Source organism: Colletotrichum fructicola, assembly GCF_000319635.2.
Source record: "Colletotrichum fructicola Nara gc5 chromosome Unknown KSG_Nara_v1_contig05, whole genome shotgun sequence".
In the NCBI taxonomy this organism is placed as follows: Eukaryota; Fungi; Ascomycota; class Sordariomycetes; order Glomerellales; family Glomerellaceae; genus Colletotrichum; species Colletotrichum fructicola.
In genome coordinates this window covers 4,596,953-4,616,733 of record NW_027094055.1, presented here as the reverse complement: position 1 = coordinate 4,616,733, position 19,781 = coordinate 4,596,953, and the positions used below count along the sequence as shown (strand labels likewise).

The 19,781-nt window shown below is 56.7% G+C and overlaps 8 protein-coding genes across 8 annotated transcripts; 5 read left to right on the top strand and 3 right to left on the bottom strand.

Moving 5' to 3' along the window:
• Positions 1-96: 96 nt before the first annotated feature.
• SID5-2 (putative acyltransferase SID5) lies at positions 97-927 on the top strand (the record flags this gene model as incomplete). Its single annotated transcript, XM_032019493.1, has 2 exons — positions 97-484; positions 623-927. The coding sequence occupies 2 exons, from the start codon at positions 97-99 to the stop codon at positions 925-927; spliced, it is 693 nt and encodes a 230-aa protein (XP_031883330.1).
• Positions 928-2,676: 1,749 nt separating this feature from the next.
• On the top strand, positions 2,677-4,558 carry sidI-2 (Acyl-CoA ligase sidI; the record flags this gene model as incomplete). The annotated part of the gene is made up of 4 exons (XM_032019492.1): positions 2,677-3,073; positions 3,121-3,397; positions 3,447-4,153; positions 4,215-4,558. 4 exons carry the CDS (start codon positions 2,677-2,679, stop codon positions 4,556-4,558), a joined length of 1,725 nt encoding a protein of 574 aa, XP_031883331.1.
• An 808-nt stretch (positions 4,559-5,366) lies between these two features.
• ustM-2 (Methyltransferase ustM) lies at positions 5,367-6,281 on the top strand (the record flags this gene model as incomplete). The annotated part of the gene is made up of 1 exon (XM_032019490.1): positions 5,367-6,281. The coding sequence occupies one exon, from the start codon at positions 5,367-5,369 to the stop codon at positions 6,279-6,281; it is 915 nt and encodes a 304-aa protein (XP_031883405.1).
• A 263-nt stretch (positions 6,282-6,544) lies between these two features.
• On the bottom strand, positions 6,545-6,883 carry CGGC5_v010026 (uncharacterized protein; the record flags this gene model as incomplete). The annotated part of the gene is made up of 1 exon (XM_032019489.1): positions 6,545-6,883. The coding sequence occupies one exon, from the start codon at positions 6,881-6,883 to the stop codon at positions 6,545-6,547; it is 339 nt and encodes a 112-aa protein (XP_031883404.1).
• Positions 6,884-8,651: 1,768 nt separating this feature from the next.
• SAT14 (putative O-acetyltransferase SAT14) lies at positions 8,652-10,049 on the top strand (the record flags this gene model as incomplete). The annotated part of the gene is made up of 1 exon (XM_032019488.1): positions 8,652-10,049. The coding sequence occupies one exon, from the start codon at positions 8,652-8,654 to the stop codon at positions 10,047-10,049; it is 1,398 nt and encodes a 465-aa protein (XP_031883446.1).
• A 428-nt stretch (positions 10,050-10,477) lies between these two features.
• OXR1-1 (Oxidoreductase OXR1) lies at positions 10,478-11,862 on the bottom strand (the record flags this gene model as incomplete). The annotated part of the gene is made up of 3 exons (XM_032019487.1): positions 10,478-10,518; positions 10,581-11,594; positions 11,664-11,862. The coding sequence occupies 3 exons, from the start codon at positions 11,860-11,862 to the stop codon at positions 10,478-10,480; spliced, it is 1,254 nt and encodes a 417-aa protein (XP_031883445.1).
• Positions 11,863-13,985: 2,123 nt separating this feature from the next.
• CGGC5_v010023 (ABC transporter 1) lies at positions 13,986-18,171 on the top strand (the record flags this gene model as incomplete). The annotated part of the gene is made up of 3 exons (XM_032019486.1): positions 13,986-14,108; positions 14,163-15,084; positions 15,134-18,171. The coding sequence occupies 3 exons, from the start codon at positions 13,986-13,988 to the stop codon at positions 18,169-18,171; spliced, it is 4,083 nt and encodes a 1,360-aa protein (XP_031883448.1).
• Positions 18,172-19,052: 881 nt separating this feature from the next.
• ATG8 (Autophagy-related protein 8) lies at positions 19,053-19,652 on the bottom strand (the record flags this gene model as incomplete). The annotated part of the gene is made up of 3 exons (XM_032019485.1): positions 19,053-19,110; positions 19,169-19,386; positions 19,563-19,652. 3 exons carry the CDS (start codon positions 19,650-19,652, stop codon positions 19,053-19,055), a joined length of 366 nt encoding a protein of 121 aa, XP_031883447.1.
• Between the last annotated feature and the right edge of the window lie 129 nt (positions 19,653-19,781).

Below are 19,781 nucleotides of genomic sequence, written 5' to 3'. Positions count from 1 at the left end.
AAAACAGACCGACGCAAGACACACGCACAAGTTACAACGCCACAGCCAGTGATCACGCCCTACCACAGTACATCTCGGCTCATTCCTACAGACGCAATGGGTCTTACCGTCCTACCCGCTTTAATCCCCGACCTCCCCAAGGTATACGATGCATACTTTGCAGCGTTCAAGGGGGACGCCATCCTCAGTCTCCTGTTCCCGGGGGGCACGGAGGGCGAGGACTTCCGCGCAGAGCACACCAAGAACACGGTCGATTATTGGCACAAGAGCCCTACGCAGTACACGCTCAAGTGCGTCGACTCGGAGACCGGCGAGATCGTCGGTATGGCCCTGTGGGATGTGTTCCTCAAGGAGCGTACCTACGATGAATACAAGTTCCCTGGCATTACTTGGCTTAAGGGCGAGGAGAGAGCGAGAGCTGAAGAGTTGATCACCCCCATCTGTGATGTGAAGGCGAAGCTCTGGGGTGGCCGGCCGCACGTTTGTGAGTGGAACCCGTGACTGTTGTTTTCATCCTTCCCCTGCCCTCGCTAGTCCGTTCAGCTGCTTTCACCGAGAGAGAGCCTTTGCGCCCCCATGCTGTCAGTTTGCTGATGCCGTACGTTTTTCACTCGCGATGCAGACTGCCATGTTATTGCTGTTAGGCCAGAGCACCAGAGAAGAGGTGTTGGCGCGCTCCTGACAAAATGGGGCCTCGATATGGCCGAGTTGGCGGGGCTTCCCGTTTACCTTGAATCGTCACTGGTCGGTTACCCGCTTTATCAGCGATTAGGTTTTGAGACGCTGGACGATAAGGTCGTCCACCGAGCGGCGTTGGTGGGCAAGGAGAAGGACGTCGAAATTCCTTTGATGGTCAAGATGCCATCAAACGCCAAGGGAATGTCATTCAAGGAGTGGCGATCTCAAGGATACCCGCCCTTGAAGTGAGAGTGGCTGGACTTGGCTTGGCGACGATTTGGGGGTGGCTGCTGATGGCAGGGCGATCTCTGTCTGCGTACTGTATCCGTACCGGTATCGTACTTCGTAGTCTGTAGGGCAATACCAAGACTCCTGTGTCACGTACTCCCCGTCCAGATTGTTTGAACTTTGGTGTGTTGCCGGGTGTGGTGCGAATCTGCGAGCCAGGCTGAGAAGAGAAAAGGTTCTGTGCCTAGATTCTTCTGAGGACCTGCATGTCTTGGCTTTGTATATTAAATGGCAGCCAAGCCAAACCCTTGTTCGCATGAAGATCAGGGTGCCCCGCCGACTGAAACGACGTGTCGCGGTGACGAGTCTAACAGCGCACTAAAACCGGAGTGTGGGAGGGAGTGTGGACTTTTATGGCGTGTTGAGGAGGAAGAAGCCACTTGAGCCACCATTGTGGCAGCAGCCTTAGGGGACAGTCCGTCTTCCAGAGTGGGCGACGAAGTGGGCAGATGGCAGACAATGCAACCTGGCGCCTTGGGAAGCGGCAGAATCGACGACGATCCGTGGACTGGCTTGGGGTTTTAGGAAGGTCTATAGGTTGAGAGGTGAGCAAGCGACTTCGGAGGGTGGGAGCGGAGGCATGTCGGAGGGAGTTGAGGTTACGTTGAAGAAATAAAGCGGAAGGAGGGATGAAGAGGGGCGTGGGAAGGGATGCGATGCGATGCCTCGGGTGAAGAAAAAATTTTGCACAGGGAAAAGCGAAATGTTCCTTCCGTAATCTTATCTGATCCAAGATTTGATTGATTAGATCAAGTCCCGAACCTATCCGAGGAGCCACACGGTCATGGTGGGGTCCATGCGCTAGCATGTGGGGTCAGATCGTGTCTCATTGGCTGGTCGCCATCAGGTAGCAGCAAGTCTCTCCAAAACAGGGGACGGCGGCAGGGGGCGGAAAAAGAACTGCAAACGCCATTCACCAATTCCCGCGTCGCACATGTCATGGACCATGGGCGACCAGTTCTTACACACCACACCCTCGCCCGATCCATCGCATCCCACTCTGACACTCCAGCATCATGGGTGAAGGTGTGGGCATTGGCGCTGCTGCAGACTGCCATTGGCATCAACTGACACGATGCCCTGGAAGGCTCGTGGCCCATTTGCTCGACGCGACCTCCCTTAGCCGAAGTATGTGACTGACTTTGAGTCCAAGTCGCCAGTTCAAGGCCTGCTTGGATGACGCGAGTGGCTCTAAATCGGTCGCAAAAGCCCCTCATCCACACCTTCAACAATGGAATCGAGGCCTCCCTGAAGCGAAACAGTTGCCAGTTCGGTATAGGCCGGGCTTACTGCATGCATTGGCCAAAGGGAGGGTACCCTAGAAGCCAGAGGCGCGCGACTTCGCAACGTCCAGCGGCGTGGCGCTTGTCTTTGGAAGCTCGGAGTCGGAGACCGCAGGGCCAGCAGAGCGAAAGCTTGGCCGGTCCAATTCGGTGGAGTGGAGGCGACCTTGCTCGCTTCTGGCTGGACCCAGACGATCCCCGAAAGCCGTTCTCCGGTGCGGTGACGCAGATGCAGGACCCAGTACATGGGTTCTCGCTCCAGGCCAGTTATTTCTGCCACGCGAACCCGACAAGGCGGCAGCGTTGTAGGAAGATCGCGGAGTTTCTCCCACTTGCCATTGACAATCTTGACGGCGACGACGACCAACGACGCATCTCGCTCCAGTAGAATATTCAAACAAGTCTCCATCGCTCGCCCGTCAACACAATGGCCACTGAACCATCAACCACGCCCGTCTCGGAGCCCTTTGCGCCCACGCAGAGGCTGTCCATCCTTCACGGCCCTCGCGATCCACCTCTGGTCGACCTCAGTCTCGGTGAACTCTTGGAGCTTCAGACCTACCAACACGGCACCAAGGAGTGCTTGGTGATTCCCTGGACCGGCGCACGATGGACCTACAATGAACTCAACCAGCAGAGCTTACTGCTCGCGCAGGCTCTGCTGGAGATGGGCATCAAGGCCGGAGACAGAGTTGGTGTCATGGCTGGCAACTGCGAGCAGTACGCCGCCATCTTCTTTGCCGTCGCAAGAGTAGGCGCTATTCTTGTCATTCTGAACAACACATACACGCCCAGCGAGGCCATGTACGCTGTCCAGTTCTCAGGTAGGACCGACTGGCGCAGTAGGAGTTACAAGCTCACAGTTTCCTAGAATGTAAGATCCTGTTCACCACCAAGCAGATCGGCAGACTCGACAACCGGAGGTTCTTGGAGCAATTGGCGAACGAGGTCAACGGCCCAAAGGTCATCATGATCCGAGGTGACACCAGCGGTTACGAGACATACGACGAGCTCATCAAGTCAAGCTCGCGCCAGAGCCCGAGAGAACTGCACCTGGCCATGAGCAAGGTTGTTCCTCACCAAGTTTGCAACCTTCAATTCACCAGCGGAACCACCGGTCGTCCTAAGGCTGCTATGCTCACCCACCAGTAAGTCTTCTGGTGTAAACAAGGTCAACAGTGCTGACGTTGAAATTAGCAATGTCGTCAACAATGCCCGATTCATCGGTGACCGCATGAGGCTTACCCCCGACGACTGCCTCTGCTGCCCTCCTCCTCTCTTCCACTGCTTCGGTCTCGTCCTCGGTCTCCTGTCCGTCATCACCCACGGTGCCAAGATCGTGTACCCGGCCGAGGTTTTTGACACCAAGGCGACTCTCAAGGCCATTCTCGAGGAGGACTGTACAGCACTTCACGGCGTGCCTGCCATGTTCGATTCCCTGTTCCAGGCTGCCCCTGACGACTTCAAGTCCTCCAAGATTCGCACCGGTATTGTGGCCGGCGCCCCCGTGCCCCGTTACCTGATGGAGTTGATGGTCAACCGTCTTGGTATGAAGGAGTTCACCAGTAGTTACGGTTTGACCGAGGCATCCCCTACTTGCTTTAACGCCTTCACCGACGATGCGCTTGGCAAGAGACTTACGACTGTTGGTACGCTGATGCCCCACGCTTCGGCCAAGATCGTTGACAGAGACGGCAACATTGTGCCCATGGGTGAGCGTGGTGAGTTGTGCATGGCTGGTTACCAGCTTCAGGCTGGATATTGGAACAACTCGGAGAAGACCAATGAGGTTATGGTCCGAGACTCCGCCGGTGTCCTGTGGCTGCACACTGGTGACGAGGCTGTCTTCGATGACGCCGGATACTGCTCCATCACTGGCCGTTTCAAGGATATTATCATCCGAGGTAAGTAGAACATTCGTCACTCGGGCCGATTGCGCTGTTCCTTTTTGCTAACAGAAGTTAGGTGGTGAGAACATCTACCCTCTCGAGATCGAGGAGCGTCTCATGGCCCACCCCTCGATCTCCCAAGCCATTGTCGTCGGCCTCAAGGATGAGCACTACGGCGAGGTTGTCGGCGCGTTCGTCCAGCGCGCCGAGAACAGCGAGAAGCCGACGTTCCAGGAGCTCAAGGACTGGGTTCGCCAGCGCCTTGGTGGCCACAAGAGCCCCGCGCACATTTTCTGGCTCGGCGAGGATGGCGTCCCTTCCAACGTGCCTCTGACGGGCAGTGGCAAGGTCCGCAAGTTCGAGATGGCTAAGGTCGGCGACGAGCTTCTCAAGAAGAACAAGGTCTCCGCCAAGTTGTAATTTGTAATACTACCTAGAGATGGGATAAAGATTGTGTATAGAGCGATACCATACAAAAGTGCTTTTTTTTGTTCGTGTTTAGGGCCAAAGAGATGGATAGAATGCCCGTAGCCAGATTTTTACAGTTTTTTTACATGACGTTGAACAGAGTTTTGATATAAGCGGAACTGAAGCTTACATAGCATTTACTGCACGGAAGTTTGGTGTTTGTGTCTTTCGAAACTCTATCGTGCGTGTCGCAATCGGGTCAATCCATGTTATTTACTAAAACTTATTCTTACACTTACTTTGGCTTGTTTCCTTATCTTCCCCAAGTCTTGGCAGTGGAATTGCGGAAGAACAGCGGGAGAAGAGCGGCTGACGGGGATGCGCCCGCCATGAGGGCCCCAGTGAGGCCAAATCTGCAGTGAGGCCAAAATCGCCATGACTCTTTGGTCCCAACACGGCAGCTCAATGTGTTTTTCGCGCGCAAGTGCGACAAAGTGTCAGCACTGGTGCAATGCACGAACTATCATAATTGGTTCGTTTTGTAACATCCTGTCTTTTTGGAGAGGAAATCATTTCCTGTTGATTTGAGACTCGGGTTGAAACTGTGTAAGCGGGTGACTCATGAGACGGCCTTACGGCAAGTAAGCTTTCAACGAGGCCTTCTTGTTTGACGATCCAGTGAGAGAATTTGCTTGATGACATTTCCAACATGTGTATAAAATCACCATACATTCAGCCTCAAAATTCAATACAAGTCCCGTCTCAACCACATCGCAATTGAATCAATAAATCTCCAAAGGCCACCGCAGAGGTTTCAAAGATGTCTCAACCAACAATTACCGCTCTCGCGAAAGCGTATCCCCACGACCCAAAACACCTCCACTCGGTCATCGTCCCCCAACTAACCCACCGGCTCCGCCTGGCATCTGTCTGGTCCATCGCCCCGTCCTCCCGCGTCCTTGACATCGGGTGCGGCCAGGGCGACTCCGCCCTCGTCCTGGCACATACGGTGTCCGGGTCCGACGGAGAAGCGGGGTCTGCGGCGGCCGGCCATGTGACGGCGCTCGACCCGGCCCCGGGCGACTACGGAAGCCCGTACACGCTCGCGCAGGCACAAGCGTACATCTCCTCGTCGGAGTATGGCTCGAGAATCACATTTCACCAAGCGGACGCTCCGTCGTATCTGTCTTCCCACTCAGAAGACCGATTCGACGTGGCGACGCTGTGCCATTCCTTATGGTACTTTCCCTCCCAAGAAGCAGTCTCGTCACTATTCACGGCGCTTCACTCGTCGGGCCAGGTGCAGAAGCTGTGTTTCGCAGAATACTCCCTCAAGGCGTCCAAACCATCCCAAATTCCCCATGAGCTTGCGGTCGAAGCCCAGCGCAGATTCCACACGCTGCGAGCCGATCGCGGGTTTACCCTCGACCAATCCAACGTCCGCGGCGCGCTCGCACCGGAGGAACTCATCCGACTGGCCGAGCAGGCCGGCTGGAAGCTGCAGGAGAAGGGCTCGGTTGATACGCCGGGACTGTTGGATGGGCGGTGGGAAGTCGGGGCTGTGGTGGATCCCAGCTGGACCGAGGAGGTTTTGGGGGAGAAGTTGGGGCAGGAAGCGGAAGAGGAGTTGCTTGGTTACGTGGGTAGGATTAAGGAGGCGGCGGATGAGTTGAAGCAGAAGGGCGAGGGGACCGAGACGCTGGATGCTGTTTGGGTGGTCATGCAGCGCTCATGAGCAGGGTCTTTTCATGCCATGTCTTCCAAAGAGCCGATTAAGATATTCAAGTCCGATGTACAATCTACGTGTTGAAAGAATTCAACTCTGACGACTTCTCATAGTCTTCACTGGGTTCCGAAATTACCTTTTTGAGGTGCATGATTCTTACATTGTTTGAGACCATTCACCACAAACCTTTCGCGATGATCCTCCAGATCGCGAGACCTGTACGCAATCCGACATCACAGAAAGCCATGCTGGTTCTCTTCCAGTCGAGGAATCTAGAAGGAGACACTAAGACCGATCCAACCACTTTGTTGGTACGGCATCCACTGGTGCAAGACCGATACCGAGCTGAGAGCCGTCTTAGAAATCAATGTCCGGTCCGCAGTCTCCTTGCCGAGAACGCCGTCCGAGAAGGCATCATCGATCTGCAGGCATCCAGGCTCACTTTCAGCAGCCCCATCGCCCTGACCGAGAGACAGAAATATGCACTCAATGGCAGGCACGGCAGATCCTGAGTCACGGTTTCCAAGTTTATCAATCTCGGCGGGGCCCAGGTCTTGTGCCTGTCCAAAGTGGATGACAACCGTGGAGCTTGAGTCAACATTGGAAAGCATTGCGCTGGGGGTGGGAAAGGGCAGACTTGATGATTCTACCGGTGCCGTACCGGCATCTCCAAAGGCGCCTCCGCGTCCCGAGTACGGGAGTCTCCGAGTTTAAGGTTGATTCCAGAGGCACAGCAGATAGCGAATGCCGGACGCCCGTTGAGCACAGCGGGCGGCAGATGAGACTTGGCAGGCGGGGAGAGAGCCGATCGAGGAGACACTGAGATCGTCTCAAGAGACACGGCGTCTTCTCCTCAGAAGGTGACGGACGAATCCTGAAAGCTTGTCGCTTCGGCAACAGAGACACACAGGAAGCCACATGTCTGAGGAGCAGCACCTGCTGCGCCGCTGTGCCAGACAAAAGGGCCCCCGTTCGTCCCACCTGCGATGGGCGACACTGGAGTGGTGTGGTGGAGATGATGTGAAGGGGAGGGACGAACAAGAGTCGCGCACACCCTGTGATCTGCGATGCTCTGAAGATGTTCCTCTGCGTACCGCCAAAACAGGCCACCTCGTCCGAATCTGACCCCACAAACCCACAAATGCACACGCCCCCCCTCTCCTTCCTTGAAGAAGAAGTGCAGGGACCGCGGGCAGGTTCGGGTTGGGGTACGTACCGGAACATCGGAGCTTAGTGGAGTTTGTCTTCCCGCTGTCCCACCTTTGAGAAAAAATTTGATCTTATCTGATCCGGCTGGTGGCCGTTTCTGTGTGGATCGAAAGGCGCCTCCGACGCCGGAGCCATCGCTGGACCGGGTTCTAATAAAGTTATCAGATCCGCTAAGGGTCAGCCAGTGCAGCCACCTTCCCTGGAACAAGAACCGCCTCGCACGCAACTGGCGGCATCGACATTGGATCGAAATGTCGACGAGGGATGAACATGAGCCACACACCCACACCCTGTCCTGTCCCTCTCTTAACGCCGAACTCTGCTCAACCTTTCTTCCACCTTGCTCCGAAGCTGGGCTGGGAACAGGGTGGAAGAAAGTTCGTTCACTCGGAGCATTTTCGTTGCGCCCCGTTTCCCATCGTCCTCGACCCGAGGTCTTGGCCGCTGCGAGTGCACGCCATGGAGCCGTCAAATTCACACGAGGGATCCCTCCCATGTCCACATGTCCCATCAGCGACTCGTTCCCCTAACTCGCCTCCTCCGGTATTCACTTGTATCCATCTAGATGTACCCCCCTTGGGAGCTTCCAATGGAGCCAAGGCCAAGCGTACCCCGCCGTCGACCTCTCTCCCAGTCTGTCTCTGACCACCACCCCCGGACTGGACCAAGCTGATTGAACGGTGTGCTGGAACGATGTCATGGGCCGGCCCTGGAAGCTGCAAGGCGGCCCGGTTGCTTGCTCGAATGCTGTGTCGCCTGCGGCCTGCAGCCTATTGAAGAAAAAAAAATCTGAGCCATGGCATGGCATGGCACGCCATACAGCCACCCACGAGCGGCGGGATTCCGACGAGACAGAGAGGGTGACCAGGGGTATCTGCGTTGTCAGGGTGTTCAATGGCTGTAACTCGGCATCTTTTTTACCCTTACTGATTCCAAAAGAGTAGGCGGTGGTGACATAGCCTACGCGTGAAGCTCCGAAGCTCCAAGCTCACCTTCTCTTCCAATCTTCCGTTGTCTCCCATATTCCCCAGAAGAGCTTCAAGCTGTGATACCAATTGCGTCAAACTCGAGGACATCCCATACCCCCAGTTCCTCCCGTCGCATACATTCTACTCAATTGGACTTTTCGAGAGACACACTTAGAGCTTCGTCACGAGCAACACCGCAGCCATGTCGGCACCCGTCTCCCTCTCCGCCCTCGCCTCCTCCAACGAGAGCATCATCAAGCTGCCTCACCCGTACCACGCCGAGTACGCCGTCCAGCGCGCCTTCAACCACGATACCTTCGCCGGCAAGACCGCCGAGGGCGGCCTTCACTTCTACCGCCTGGCACCCCACGCCTCCAACGCCGGAACCTCCAAGCAGATCCCCGTCCCCGAGCGCCTGCACAGCGAGAACCTCTACTTCACCGAGCCCGCAGACCTCAAGTCCAGCGAGCTCCCCGCCGACTCAAACAACAGCGCCTGGGCTCGTTCCCGCCGCTCCCCGAGCACCGTCTTCTCCTGGGACGGCAAGACCGCGCCCACCCTCGCCCAGGCATGGCTCCTCGTCTACGTCCTCTGGGTCCTGCGCCCGGCCGACGAGCTCCAGCGTCTTGAGCTCCGCGGTGCCGGCGCGGCCGTCCTCGGCCAGCAGCTCCGCGATGTCCTCCTGGCCATCGAGCACCCCGTCCAGAACGACTCCCAGAAGCCCGCCGCCACGGAAGAGCAGGCCACCGTTGTCCTCCTCCGCAGCGCCTTCTGGCAGGGCGCCGGCTCCCCTTTCGGCCCCCGTCCCGTCTGGCTGCCCGCCGAGTCTCCCGCCAGCCTCGAGCGCCCTCTGTCCTCCTACCCTCTTACTCCCCTCCAGCACACCATGACCGCCGTCCCGGCCTCGGACCCGGCCAACCCCAACCTCTACCAGCAGGCCTGGCACCCCATCCGCCCGGCCAAGCCCGCGCCGGGCTCGACCGTTTATAGCCGCTGGATCCCGCACCTGCGCGAGACCTTCTCCATGGTCGCTCTGGACTACCACAACGAGGAGCACCTGCGCCTCTTCCACGAGTGGCAGAACGACCCTCGCGTCTCCCAGGGCTGGAACGAGACCGGCACGCTCGACCAGCACCGCGAGTACCTGCGCAAGATCGACGAGGACCCTCACCAGTTCGCCATCCTCGCGGCGTGGGAGGACACCTTCTTCGCCTACTTTGAAGTCTACTGGGCCAAGGAGGACAAGCTGGGCGGCTACTACGACGCGCAGGACTGGGACCGCGGGCGCCACTCGCTCGTCGGCGACGTGCGCTTCCGCGGCCCCCACCGCGTGAGCGCGTGGTGGTCCTCCCTCATGCACTTCCTCTACCTCGACGACCCGCGCACCACCTGGGTCGTCGGCGAGCCCAAGAAGACCAACGACACCGTCCTCATGTACGACTTCATGCACGGCTTCGGCCTCGACAAGTTCGTCGACCTCCCCCACAAGCGCAGCGCCTTCGTCCGCTGCTCGCGCGAGCGCTTCTTCCAGCTGTGCCCGCTCGGCGAGAACGAAAAGGTCGTCGGCGGCATGCGCCTGGGTCTCGTTCCCAAGTTGTGAATTTGTCCCGTCCACCAGCGTTGCTCCCGAGTGGAGAGTGAGCAGTGAGCAGTGTGTGTGGATCTAGGTACGCGCGACGTAGAGTGGGGTGTTTGTACGTAAAAAAGGTGCCAGCAGCTTTCAGGAATACCTCTGCTGTAGAATTTATTTCCATAATTTGAGTAAAGATCTGATAAGCACAGTGTCTTTTTTTCTTGATATGCAGGAACATGATTCGTAGCCTAGTCTAATGCGGATCACACACCCAACACATGAGAGAAAATTGGTTGAAGTTCATAAAACATCATTGTATTTATGTCTAGCGGTAGGCAATTTATTCTAAACTACCGGATGGACGTTGCGTCATCATCATTGCGCCCATGAACACCGTTGTAACCCCCAAAAAAAGCAACAAATACCCAGAGAATTTTTCAAAGCAAAGAGCAGATTCAGTTGTCGGCCTTGCCAAGCTTCATGTGGTTCCAGCAGACTAAAAGAACCAGGGTTAGTACCGTTGCGATCAAGTAGACAGGGGTGTCTAGGAGAACTTACTGGTGAAGCCGAGGTCGTCACGGAAGTAGGAGTGCATGACGTCCTCGCCCCACGTGGTGCCCTCAGAGCTGCTGGCAACAGCCTTCTTGCCGACAGCGAGACCGATCATGGGCTCGACGAAGCCGAGCTCGTAGAACTTGGGCTTGTGCTCCTTGTTCGTGAGCTTGACCAGCATCAGCTGGTGGATGTTGATGGCGGCGACGTGGCCGTGGTGCATGGCGGTACCGCAACGCTTGATTCCGGGCCACTTGGCAATGTCGCCGACGGCGATGTGGTCCTCGGCGTTGGGGATGTCGGAGGAGAAGACCAGGTTGGGGTGGATGGGGACGTAGCCCTCCTCGTCCTTGGCGGCGGCGGGAACGAAGTCCGTGGAGGGGGTCTGGCGGGAGATGGCCATGACGACCTCGCTGGCGATGAGCTTGTCGCCGTTGGTGAACTCAACCTCGTAGCGCGCGCGGCCGTTGGCGGTGGGCTCGATCTTGCGCGTCTCCTTGACGCGGGTGTTGAGGAGGACCTCGACGCCGGCCTCCTTGGTCAGCTCAAGAGCCTTGTCCTTGCACAGGTCGGACAGTCCCTCGGAGGAAAGAAGCTGGTTGCGGGAGTGCACCAGGGTCACCTTGGTGCTAGGCTCAACGAGCTTCAACTCGGCGGCCATCTCGATACCGACGGCACCGCCGCCGACGACGATAACGCCATCGGGAGCGTTGCGGACGGCGTGGATCTGCTCCTCAGCCTCGAGCAGGAACTGCTTGCGGGTGAGGGACTGGGGGACCACGGGGAAGGCGCGGCGCAGGCCAGTGGCGCCGATGAAGAAGTCGTAAGAGAAGTCCTGGGGCTGCTTCGTCTCGTGGTCGAGGACGGTGGCGGTCTTGGTGGCCGGGTCGACCTTGCTGACGCTGCCCTGGACGAAGCGCACGTTGGGGCGCTGCAGAGAGGGGATATCTTGGAACTTGACCCAGGACTTGGCGGCGTAGGCAGAGTCGGCGAAGGCAAGCGGCGAGCCGATCAAGTGGACTAAGAAAATAGGTCACGGGTGAGTTGGTGGTCAGACAAGAGGGGCCGCGCCGGGGTTTTTGTTCTTACAGAAACCATCACGCTCATCGGCAATGGTGATGTCGAGCGGGATGTTCTTGAAGTCGGCGTGGTGCTCGTACGGGGAGTGAGCGAGGCGGGGGGACTCGCCCTTGCTGAGGTCGAGCAGGTTGAGGGCCGTGGACATGCCAGCATACGAAGTGCCGGCGATGAAGACCTTGAAGGGAGGGACGGTAGGAAGGGAACCCATCTTGTCTTTTGCTGCGGGGTCTGACTGGGAGGAAGATTCTACGTCGAGCGGAGGAGAGGACAGCGAAGAGAAGGAGCGGCGAGAGCAAGTATTGAACGACTCAAAGGAAAAGCCGCGATGGGGGAGACAGGTTGAGGCAAGTGAAGAGAGCGAAGATGCAGTTGCAGACGGGAACATGTGCATACTAGAAAGCAGCAAACATAAAGATAGCGTCCGCCGGAAGCCGAGCGGGCCTGGATCGGAACGGAGTCCTGGTCGGTTTGCGCGAGGGGCACGACGACGGAGACTGGTTAAAGTTGCCCAGAAAATCCCACCAAGTCCTCCCAACGAGGACCCAGAATCACCCCTCCATGGAGAAGGTGACGGGCTGGAGGGCAGGTTGAGCCGAGGACGAGCTCCTCGGAGGAAGCACGCTGCAGCCGAGACGGCAGGGCGAAGGGCAATCTGGATCCGCTGGGCCATGGCGATCGAGGGGGCGTCCGACGGGCAGGACAGCGAAGAAGGAGGGGGAGCACCAGCGGAGATGACGGCATGATTGGGTGGGTTTGGACAGTCACTTTGGGCTTTGGGAACGGGATCCTAAGTATCTATTAGTGCAACACTGGCGATGTACCGAAAAATCATTAATATGGGTAGCAATGGTGCCGAGAGGGGTGATGGACCGAATAGTTTCTGAAATGCGTAGACAGGAGACAGGAGACGTGGTGGCCATCCCGCCGGAGGGGTTTTGGTTTGGTTTAGTCTGGTTTGGCGTGTTGGAGCATGGAGGGGCGATGTGTGTGTGGTTGTGGTTTGCCCTGCCTTGAGATTATCAGATGGTGGAGGAGTTAAAGTTATCAGATCCGTTCAGAGACATGCAAGCCACTCCCAGCGCCGGGACAGACCGGTTTTACTCGGTGACTCCAGGGCTCGAGGCTCAACGCGTACTGGCTGGGAAGATCAACCCGTTACCTAATGAGGACAAGTCAAAGGTACGCGTTCCAGGGCTGCGCCTCGTTTTCAATGGGCGCCCGGCGTTCGTTCGTTGAATGCTAAGTAAGGTGAGGTGGGCGTGAGGAACAAGGTCGGAATTCGAGTTTGGTTTCTCATTGCATGTCGGGTTCCTTGGGTGCCGTCTGACCTGACCGGCCGTTGGGACTAGTGCGTCAGGAGGAGTCCTGGGGCGCGCGGGACTACTCCGTATTGCGACACGTACGCCCAATGGTCTCCCTCTGCGAATTCGAGATGGATCAGACTGGAGTGGGTGTGTGAAATGTGTGTGGGTGGGAGTGACGGTGGGTGGGCGGGCAGCGGCAGCAGCAAGCAAGTCGAAATGCGCCATTTTCCCTACCGGTGAAAATTTTTGGGAAGGCAGAGGGAAATGTCACAGTGAGAGAGAAATGAAGGCTGAACAGGGCAGGTTCGTAGCAAGATCCGCAGAGGAGCCAGGGCCTCCGTACTCGTACCGGCGAACGCCTTACCTCATCCGGAAGGGATTCACCGGGCTTTGCCAAGACAAATTATCAGATCCGCACCCACACTCCGGCATCGGCCCCACTCTGGTCGCCTGCTCCACGTCCCTCGCTCCACATCCTCCGGGCCTTCCAACTCCCCAACTCTCCAACACTACAGGGCACTGTATCCGTAGTGTAGCCACCTACCTGCCGCATGTCTCGCCCACAAGCAGTGCACCCTCGCTGGGATCCCACAGGTACTTTTCACGTGCTGCACTTGTAACGAATGTCACTGCACTCACGGCTCTGGAGACACGCTAAACGAGCAAGAAGAGAGACGGCCACTGTCACACACCATGCCTCTTACGCAGTACTCCATCGAATACGCGCCACGATGGTCGATACTTCAGCTCTACCGCGACGACGGGTTTCTTAACTCCCCGTGGCGGGGTCTCGGCGAGCAAGTTACGCTGTCGTCGACCCTAAACCGCCTGAAAGACCACTCTAAAGCGGATGTTGATGACAAAAGAACGCCTCTATGATGCAAATGTCGAGCCGGTTCGCCGAGACGGTGGCTGTAACGGCCGCGCGCCGATGCTTTGGTGAAGCTACTTCATGTCTGTCCCAGCCAAATGAAGACGCTTGCTCGATGGACCTGGTCGTCAAGTGGGATGCCGCACTACCATTACCATGGTTGTTGAGCGAAATTCGACTTCGGCACCAGCCGAACAGCCAGTCAACCACGCACCCAATGTGACTGAGGAGCAACAACTGCAACTGCATGAGCAGGCCCCAGAGAAGGCGGGGTCAAGCGTAAGTCAACTTCACGTGTGATCGTCGTCCACCGATAAGCTTACATTCGATTAGCGTTTCGAGACCTTCTTCAGCTTCTTCAACCTCTTATTCTATGCCGAACCAACATGGATCGACATTACGCTATTCGTCGTGGGCGGCATCACGGCCGCTGCTGCCGGCGTGCCTTTCCCCTTGATGGGAATCCTATTCGGCCAACTGATCGACGACATGAACGGTGCGACGTGTACCAGTGGAATAGGAGATGCCGACGTGTACATGGACGCTGTCGACGACAAGGTCTTGCAGCTCGTGTACATCAGCATCGGTGCCTTTGTCTTGATATACAGCTATACCACGGCCTGGAGCATGCTAAGCCAGAGACTGGCACAGCGCTTGCGGGAGAAATACTTCCAGAGCTTGCTCAGGCAGGAGGCCGGTTTCTTTGAGAATCGACAAGCAGGCGAGGTTTCATCGCGTTTGAACTCGGATATCCAAACCATTCAGACTGGAACGTCTGAGAAGGTCGGAATCTTCATTGCCACCATTTCGTTCTTCATCACCGCCTATGTCATTGGCTTCATCAAATATGCGAAGCTCGCAGGAATGCTGGTTTCCCTTATACCGGCGTTCCTGCTCATGTCCATCATCTGCGGAGGGCTCGTCCAGAAATGGACAGGAACTATGTCGGATGGTATTGCGAAGGCCTCGTCCATTGCATCTGAGGCCCTGTCCCATGTTGCCGTCGTTCAGGCTTTCGGAGCTGGACCCCGCCTGGAGGCCAAGTTCTCTTCGCATATGCTTGTTGCCCAGAAGGAGGGCATCAAGAAGGCTGTTGCTGCCGCTACTCAAGCTGGATTCTTGTACTTCCTGGCCTACTCTGCCAACGCCCTTGCCTACTGGCAAGGAAGCAAGGCCATCTCCGAGTCCGTCGCTGGAAGAGGTGACGGTACATCGGTGGGCGACATCTACACTGTCGTGTTTCTCATTGTTGATGGTGCGTGGTTCCGAAAGATTCTTTCTGTTCAGATTCTGACTGTCTACAGCTTGCATCATGCTCGGCACCATCGCACCCCTCTTGCCCCTTTTCGGATCGGCCTCCGCGGCATTTGTCAAGCTCCGAAAGGACATTGAATTCCGTTCTGCCATTGACTCTGTCACCGAGGAAGGCGAGAGACTGCCTTCGACTATTGAAGGCTCAGTCGAACTGAGCGGCGTGACTTTTGCCTATCCCTCCCGACCTGACCAAGATGTGCTCAAGAACGTATCTCTTGTCTGCCCTGGCGGCAAATACACCGCCATCGTTGGCCTCTCGGGAAGTGGCAAGTCAACCATCGCAGGCTTGACCACGAGATTGTACGACCCCAAGGAAGGCACTGTTCTCCTGGATGGTCGAGACATTCAGAATTTGAACGTGAGAAACGTGCGCAGCTATATCAGTCTAGTCCAGCAAGAACCATCACTCCTCGACCGATCCGTTCTCGAAAACATCGCTCTCGGCCTCGTCAACTCTCCAAAGGAGGAACACCAATGGCTCAAAGATACCCTCCACGGACCTCAGCTTGAACAGCTTGCGGAAGATCTGCAAGGAGGAGCCGAGCTCGACGTTGCAGCCCAGGAATATGGCTCCGAGGTAGTCGAGATCGCCAAGCTCGTACAGCACGCCGCTGATCTTGCCGACGCAACTTCCTTCATCGACCGTCTGAGGTATGGCTTTGGAACACCCGTCGGGACCGGCGGCAAGTTGGTTAGCGGTGGTCAGAGACAGAGAGTAGCTCTTGCACGGGCTCTCATCCGCGATCCTAAGATTCTCATCCTCGATGAAGCGACCGCAGCCTTGGATTCAGCCAGCGAACATCGAATTCAACAGGCCGTAGAGAGCGTCTCCAAAGGTCGCACCCTGATTTCCATCGCTCATCGCCTCTCTACTATCAAGAATGCCGATAACATCATCGTCATGAATGCCGGACATATCGTTGAGCAAGGCACCCACGCCGATCTTATCAGTCGTAACGGAGCCTACGCCAACCTAGTCAACCTCCAAAACATTCACACAGCCGAAGAGGACGTAGCCCCATCTCGTGCCAGCACAGCTGTTGAGTCTCTTGACTCCAGAAATACCATTGAAATCGAGAAGGGCGGCGTTGACCCAACAGACCTCGCCAAAGCCATCACAGAAGCCGAAGGAAATGGCACCAAGGAGAAGCCCAAAAAGACGGCGGCAGAGGAACTCCAAGCTAGCGGACTCGACAGCAATAAGTCAGCCTGGCAAGTGGTTAAGCAGGTCGGACCCATGGTTCGTCCCCATATCCTCTGGCTTGTTCTCGCTCTTGTTGCTGCCTTCATTGTGGGCTGCACGTACAGTGGTTCTGGAACAGTCTTTGGATACGCCATCGGCTCAGCGAGTCCCTGCAACACGCCCAGCTTCATTTCCAGCAAAGGCGCCTTCTACGCCGGCCTCTTCTTCATGATCGCCTGCGTGGAGCTCTTCGCCAACCTGGCCAGCTGGTCCGCCTTTGGATATCTCGCCGAGAAGCTGCTTTACAGGATCCGGGTGCTTTCCTTCCGATCCCTTTTCCAGCAGGAACTCGAGTGGCATCAATCTGAGAATCGCAACCCTACAACACTGTTATCTGTCATCACGAAAGATGCGGCTGCCATCGGAGGCTTCAGTGGATCCATCATGGGCACGATATTTGCCGTGGTTGTCAACCTCCTGGTCGCAATTATTTACTCTCATATTCTCGCGTGGCGAATTGCAATCGTGTGCCTCGTGATCCTACCCATTCTCCTCGGCTCAGGAATAATGCAAATCAGGGTCCTCTCGCGGTTCGAGGAGAAGCATGCTGGCGCGTACGCCCAGGCTGTCGGTATCACCGTCGAGTCCGTCAACTCTATCAAGACCGTGGCCACCCTGTCGCTTGAACACGAGGTGCTGGGCCAGTACAAGCGTGCTCTCAAGGGCCCGAAGAGGGAGATCATCTCGGCCAGCGCCATCGCTAACATCTGGCTCGCTATCGCAAACAGCACAGGCAACATCATCTATGCGTTTGCATACTGGTGGGGCTCAAAGCAGATTGTCGAAGGCCGCGCGACCCAAACACAGTTTCTGATCATCCTCGTCGCGATGCTCGTGGGAGCACAGCTCTGGGGACAGATGTTCAGTCTTGCGCCCGAAGTGACACGCGCTCGCATGGCCGCCTCGAGAATATTTAGCCTCCTCGATCTGGATAAGTCGGAAACCGACCCGTCAAGCACGACCGAAGATTCCAAGGGGAAGGAGAAGGACGTTGAAGCCCTTGCCAACCCCTCGCCACGCCCGTCGCCGGGGAAGGGAGGCGTGTCCATCACCTTCAAGAACGTATCCTTTTCCTATCCCGCCCGCCCCGAAGTCCAGATCCTCGACAACATGAGCTTCACGATCCAACCAGGACAGTTCTGCGGCCTCGTAGGTCCCTCAGGTTCAGGCAAATCAACCGTCATGTCGATCGTGCAACGGATGTACACTCCCTCAAGCGGTACGGTTGAGATAGATGGTCAGGACATCTCAAAGTTTACCACGACCTCCTTCCGCGACGACATCGCCGTCGTTCCCCAAGACAGCGCCCTATTCGACGGCTCCGTAAAGTTCAACGTCTCCCTCGGCGCCCGCCCCGGCCAAGACGCCTCCGACGCCGAGATAACCGAGGCCTGTCGCCTCGCAAATATCCACCAAACCATCGTCGCCCTCCCGCAGGGCTACGACACCGAGTGCGGCCCCAACGGCTCCCAGCTCTCGGGTGGCCAGCGGCAGCGCATCGCTATCGCGAGGGCGCTGGTGCGGAAGCCCCGCCTGCTGCTCCTGGACGAGAGCACGAGCGCGCTCGACGCCGAGAGCGAGAAGGCACTGCAGGAGGGTCTGGAGCGCGCGGCCCGCGGCATCACCGTCATCGCCATCGCCCACAGGCTGCACACGGTTCGCAAGGCGGACGTCATCTTCGTCGTGGAGGCGGGTGCCGTTGCCGCCAAGGGTCGGCACGAGGAGCTGATGGAGAAGAGCGAGAGCTATCGTCTCAACGCCATGCAGCAGATGCTTGGCCACTGATTCTGCTTCTTCTTCTTTCTTACTGGGGTCTATTGGGCTGTCTGGAGTCCGTATGCATTTACCCGTTGTATCTTAGCTACATTTTAGGAGTTTTTACGAGGCGATTGTTGAGACGAAAGATCGGCTGCATAAATACAAACGTCAGCTTGCGATTCGCTCCCAACTTGCCTCAAATTTTGGTCTCTTCTAGACCCGGGTTTTTGCACATGTCCGTCTCCGCGACCGATACTTCTTGGAATCATCATGCATGGATCCCGGGACCGAAGTTGCTGGCGGGTTCGCGGGCTTCTGTGAATCACCGCATGGGTCAGACGAGCTCTTTGACCATCAGGGGCTGCAGGTAGGCTCATGCGTTTTGCTAGCATTCAGTCGGATTACACGCCTTCGGCTGCAAGGCGTCTAAATACTGCGCGTTACAAGATATCCCAAGTTTCAGATGACATGTAGACAAGAAAGCGGCCCGAAAGACCGATTTGACAGCACGTGTGTGATGAGGTTGTGCGATACGAATGCTTATAGGGGAATCACCGTCAATGTAGGGAGAGAATAGGGAGAGAATAGGCAGAAGGCAAATGAGTATGCGATCTAAGGAAAACCACTTGAAATTCATAAGCCCCATTTCCTTGTCAAAAGTCCTCGCAAGCCTTCATCGCTTGGTTGTGATACCAAGCCGCGCAAAAAGGGATTCAATGATGTCGACCAGGGTCGCACCTGACCCCGTCCTGTGACCCCGCGCGATAACGTGACTGCGTTTCTTCATAAGCCCCTACTTGCGGGGGAACCCGATATCCGTGAGAGAAAAACCATTCCTAAAGTGCTGAACCGTAGCAGACCGAAACGCCGTGAACATTCTGAGGTAATGTTGTCAGAAGTTATGGAGCTCACGCCGTCTCGAAACCGCCGAAGGTGTTCTCGCCCGAGTAGGTGATGTACAGGAAGCTGCAGACAGATTAGCATGCTGAGAATAATCACAGCTGTCTCAGGGGAGAGCACATACCCATCCTCGTCCTTGTGCTCCTCGTAGATGCTGCTCATGAGAGCGGCAGTAGGGGGCAGGACCTCATCAACGAAGATGAAGATGGCCTTCTCCGGAGAGAGCTTGATGCGCTTGCGGATGACGTAGACGAACTGTCCAACGGTGAGGTCCGCGGGCACGAGGTACTTCTTCTTGTCGATGGTGGCGATATCTGACTTCTCGACCTTCTCGCAGATAACCTGGGTGAGGATGGTGGTTAGCTTGAAAGTGCACGACGGGATGATGGGAGATCGGCGGTGACGGTCGGGGAACGTGGGGCACCAGCGATAACGCGCGAAGCTGACGAAGGCGGCGACGACGATGGCCCCGTACTGCAAACAAGAATCGAGGATGCAGTGATGGGAAGGCAACTTACAGGAATACGATCAGAATACTTCTGACGGATGCGCTCGGCCTCGGCCTTTCGCTTCTCGAAGGGGTGCTCGTCCTTGAACTTGGATCGCATGTTGAAGGTGTTGGTAACGGGCGATGGGGTAGTTGTGGATTCCTCAGTGGTCTGCAGCTGGTGGAGTGCGGGCGACAGGCAAGTTATAGATGGCGAGATGTTTGGGCGTGAAGTGATGATGACAGATGC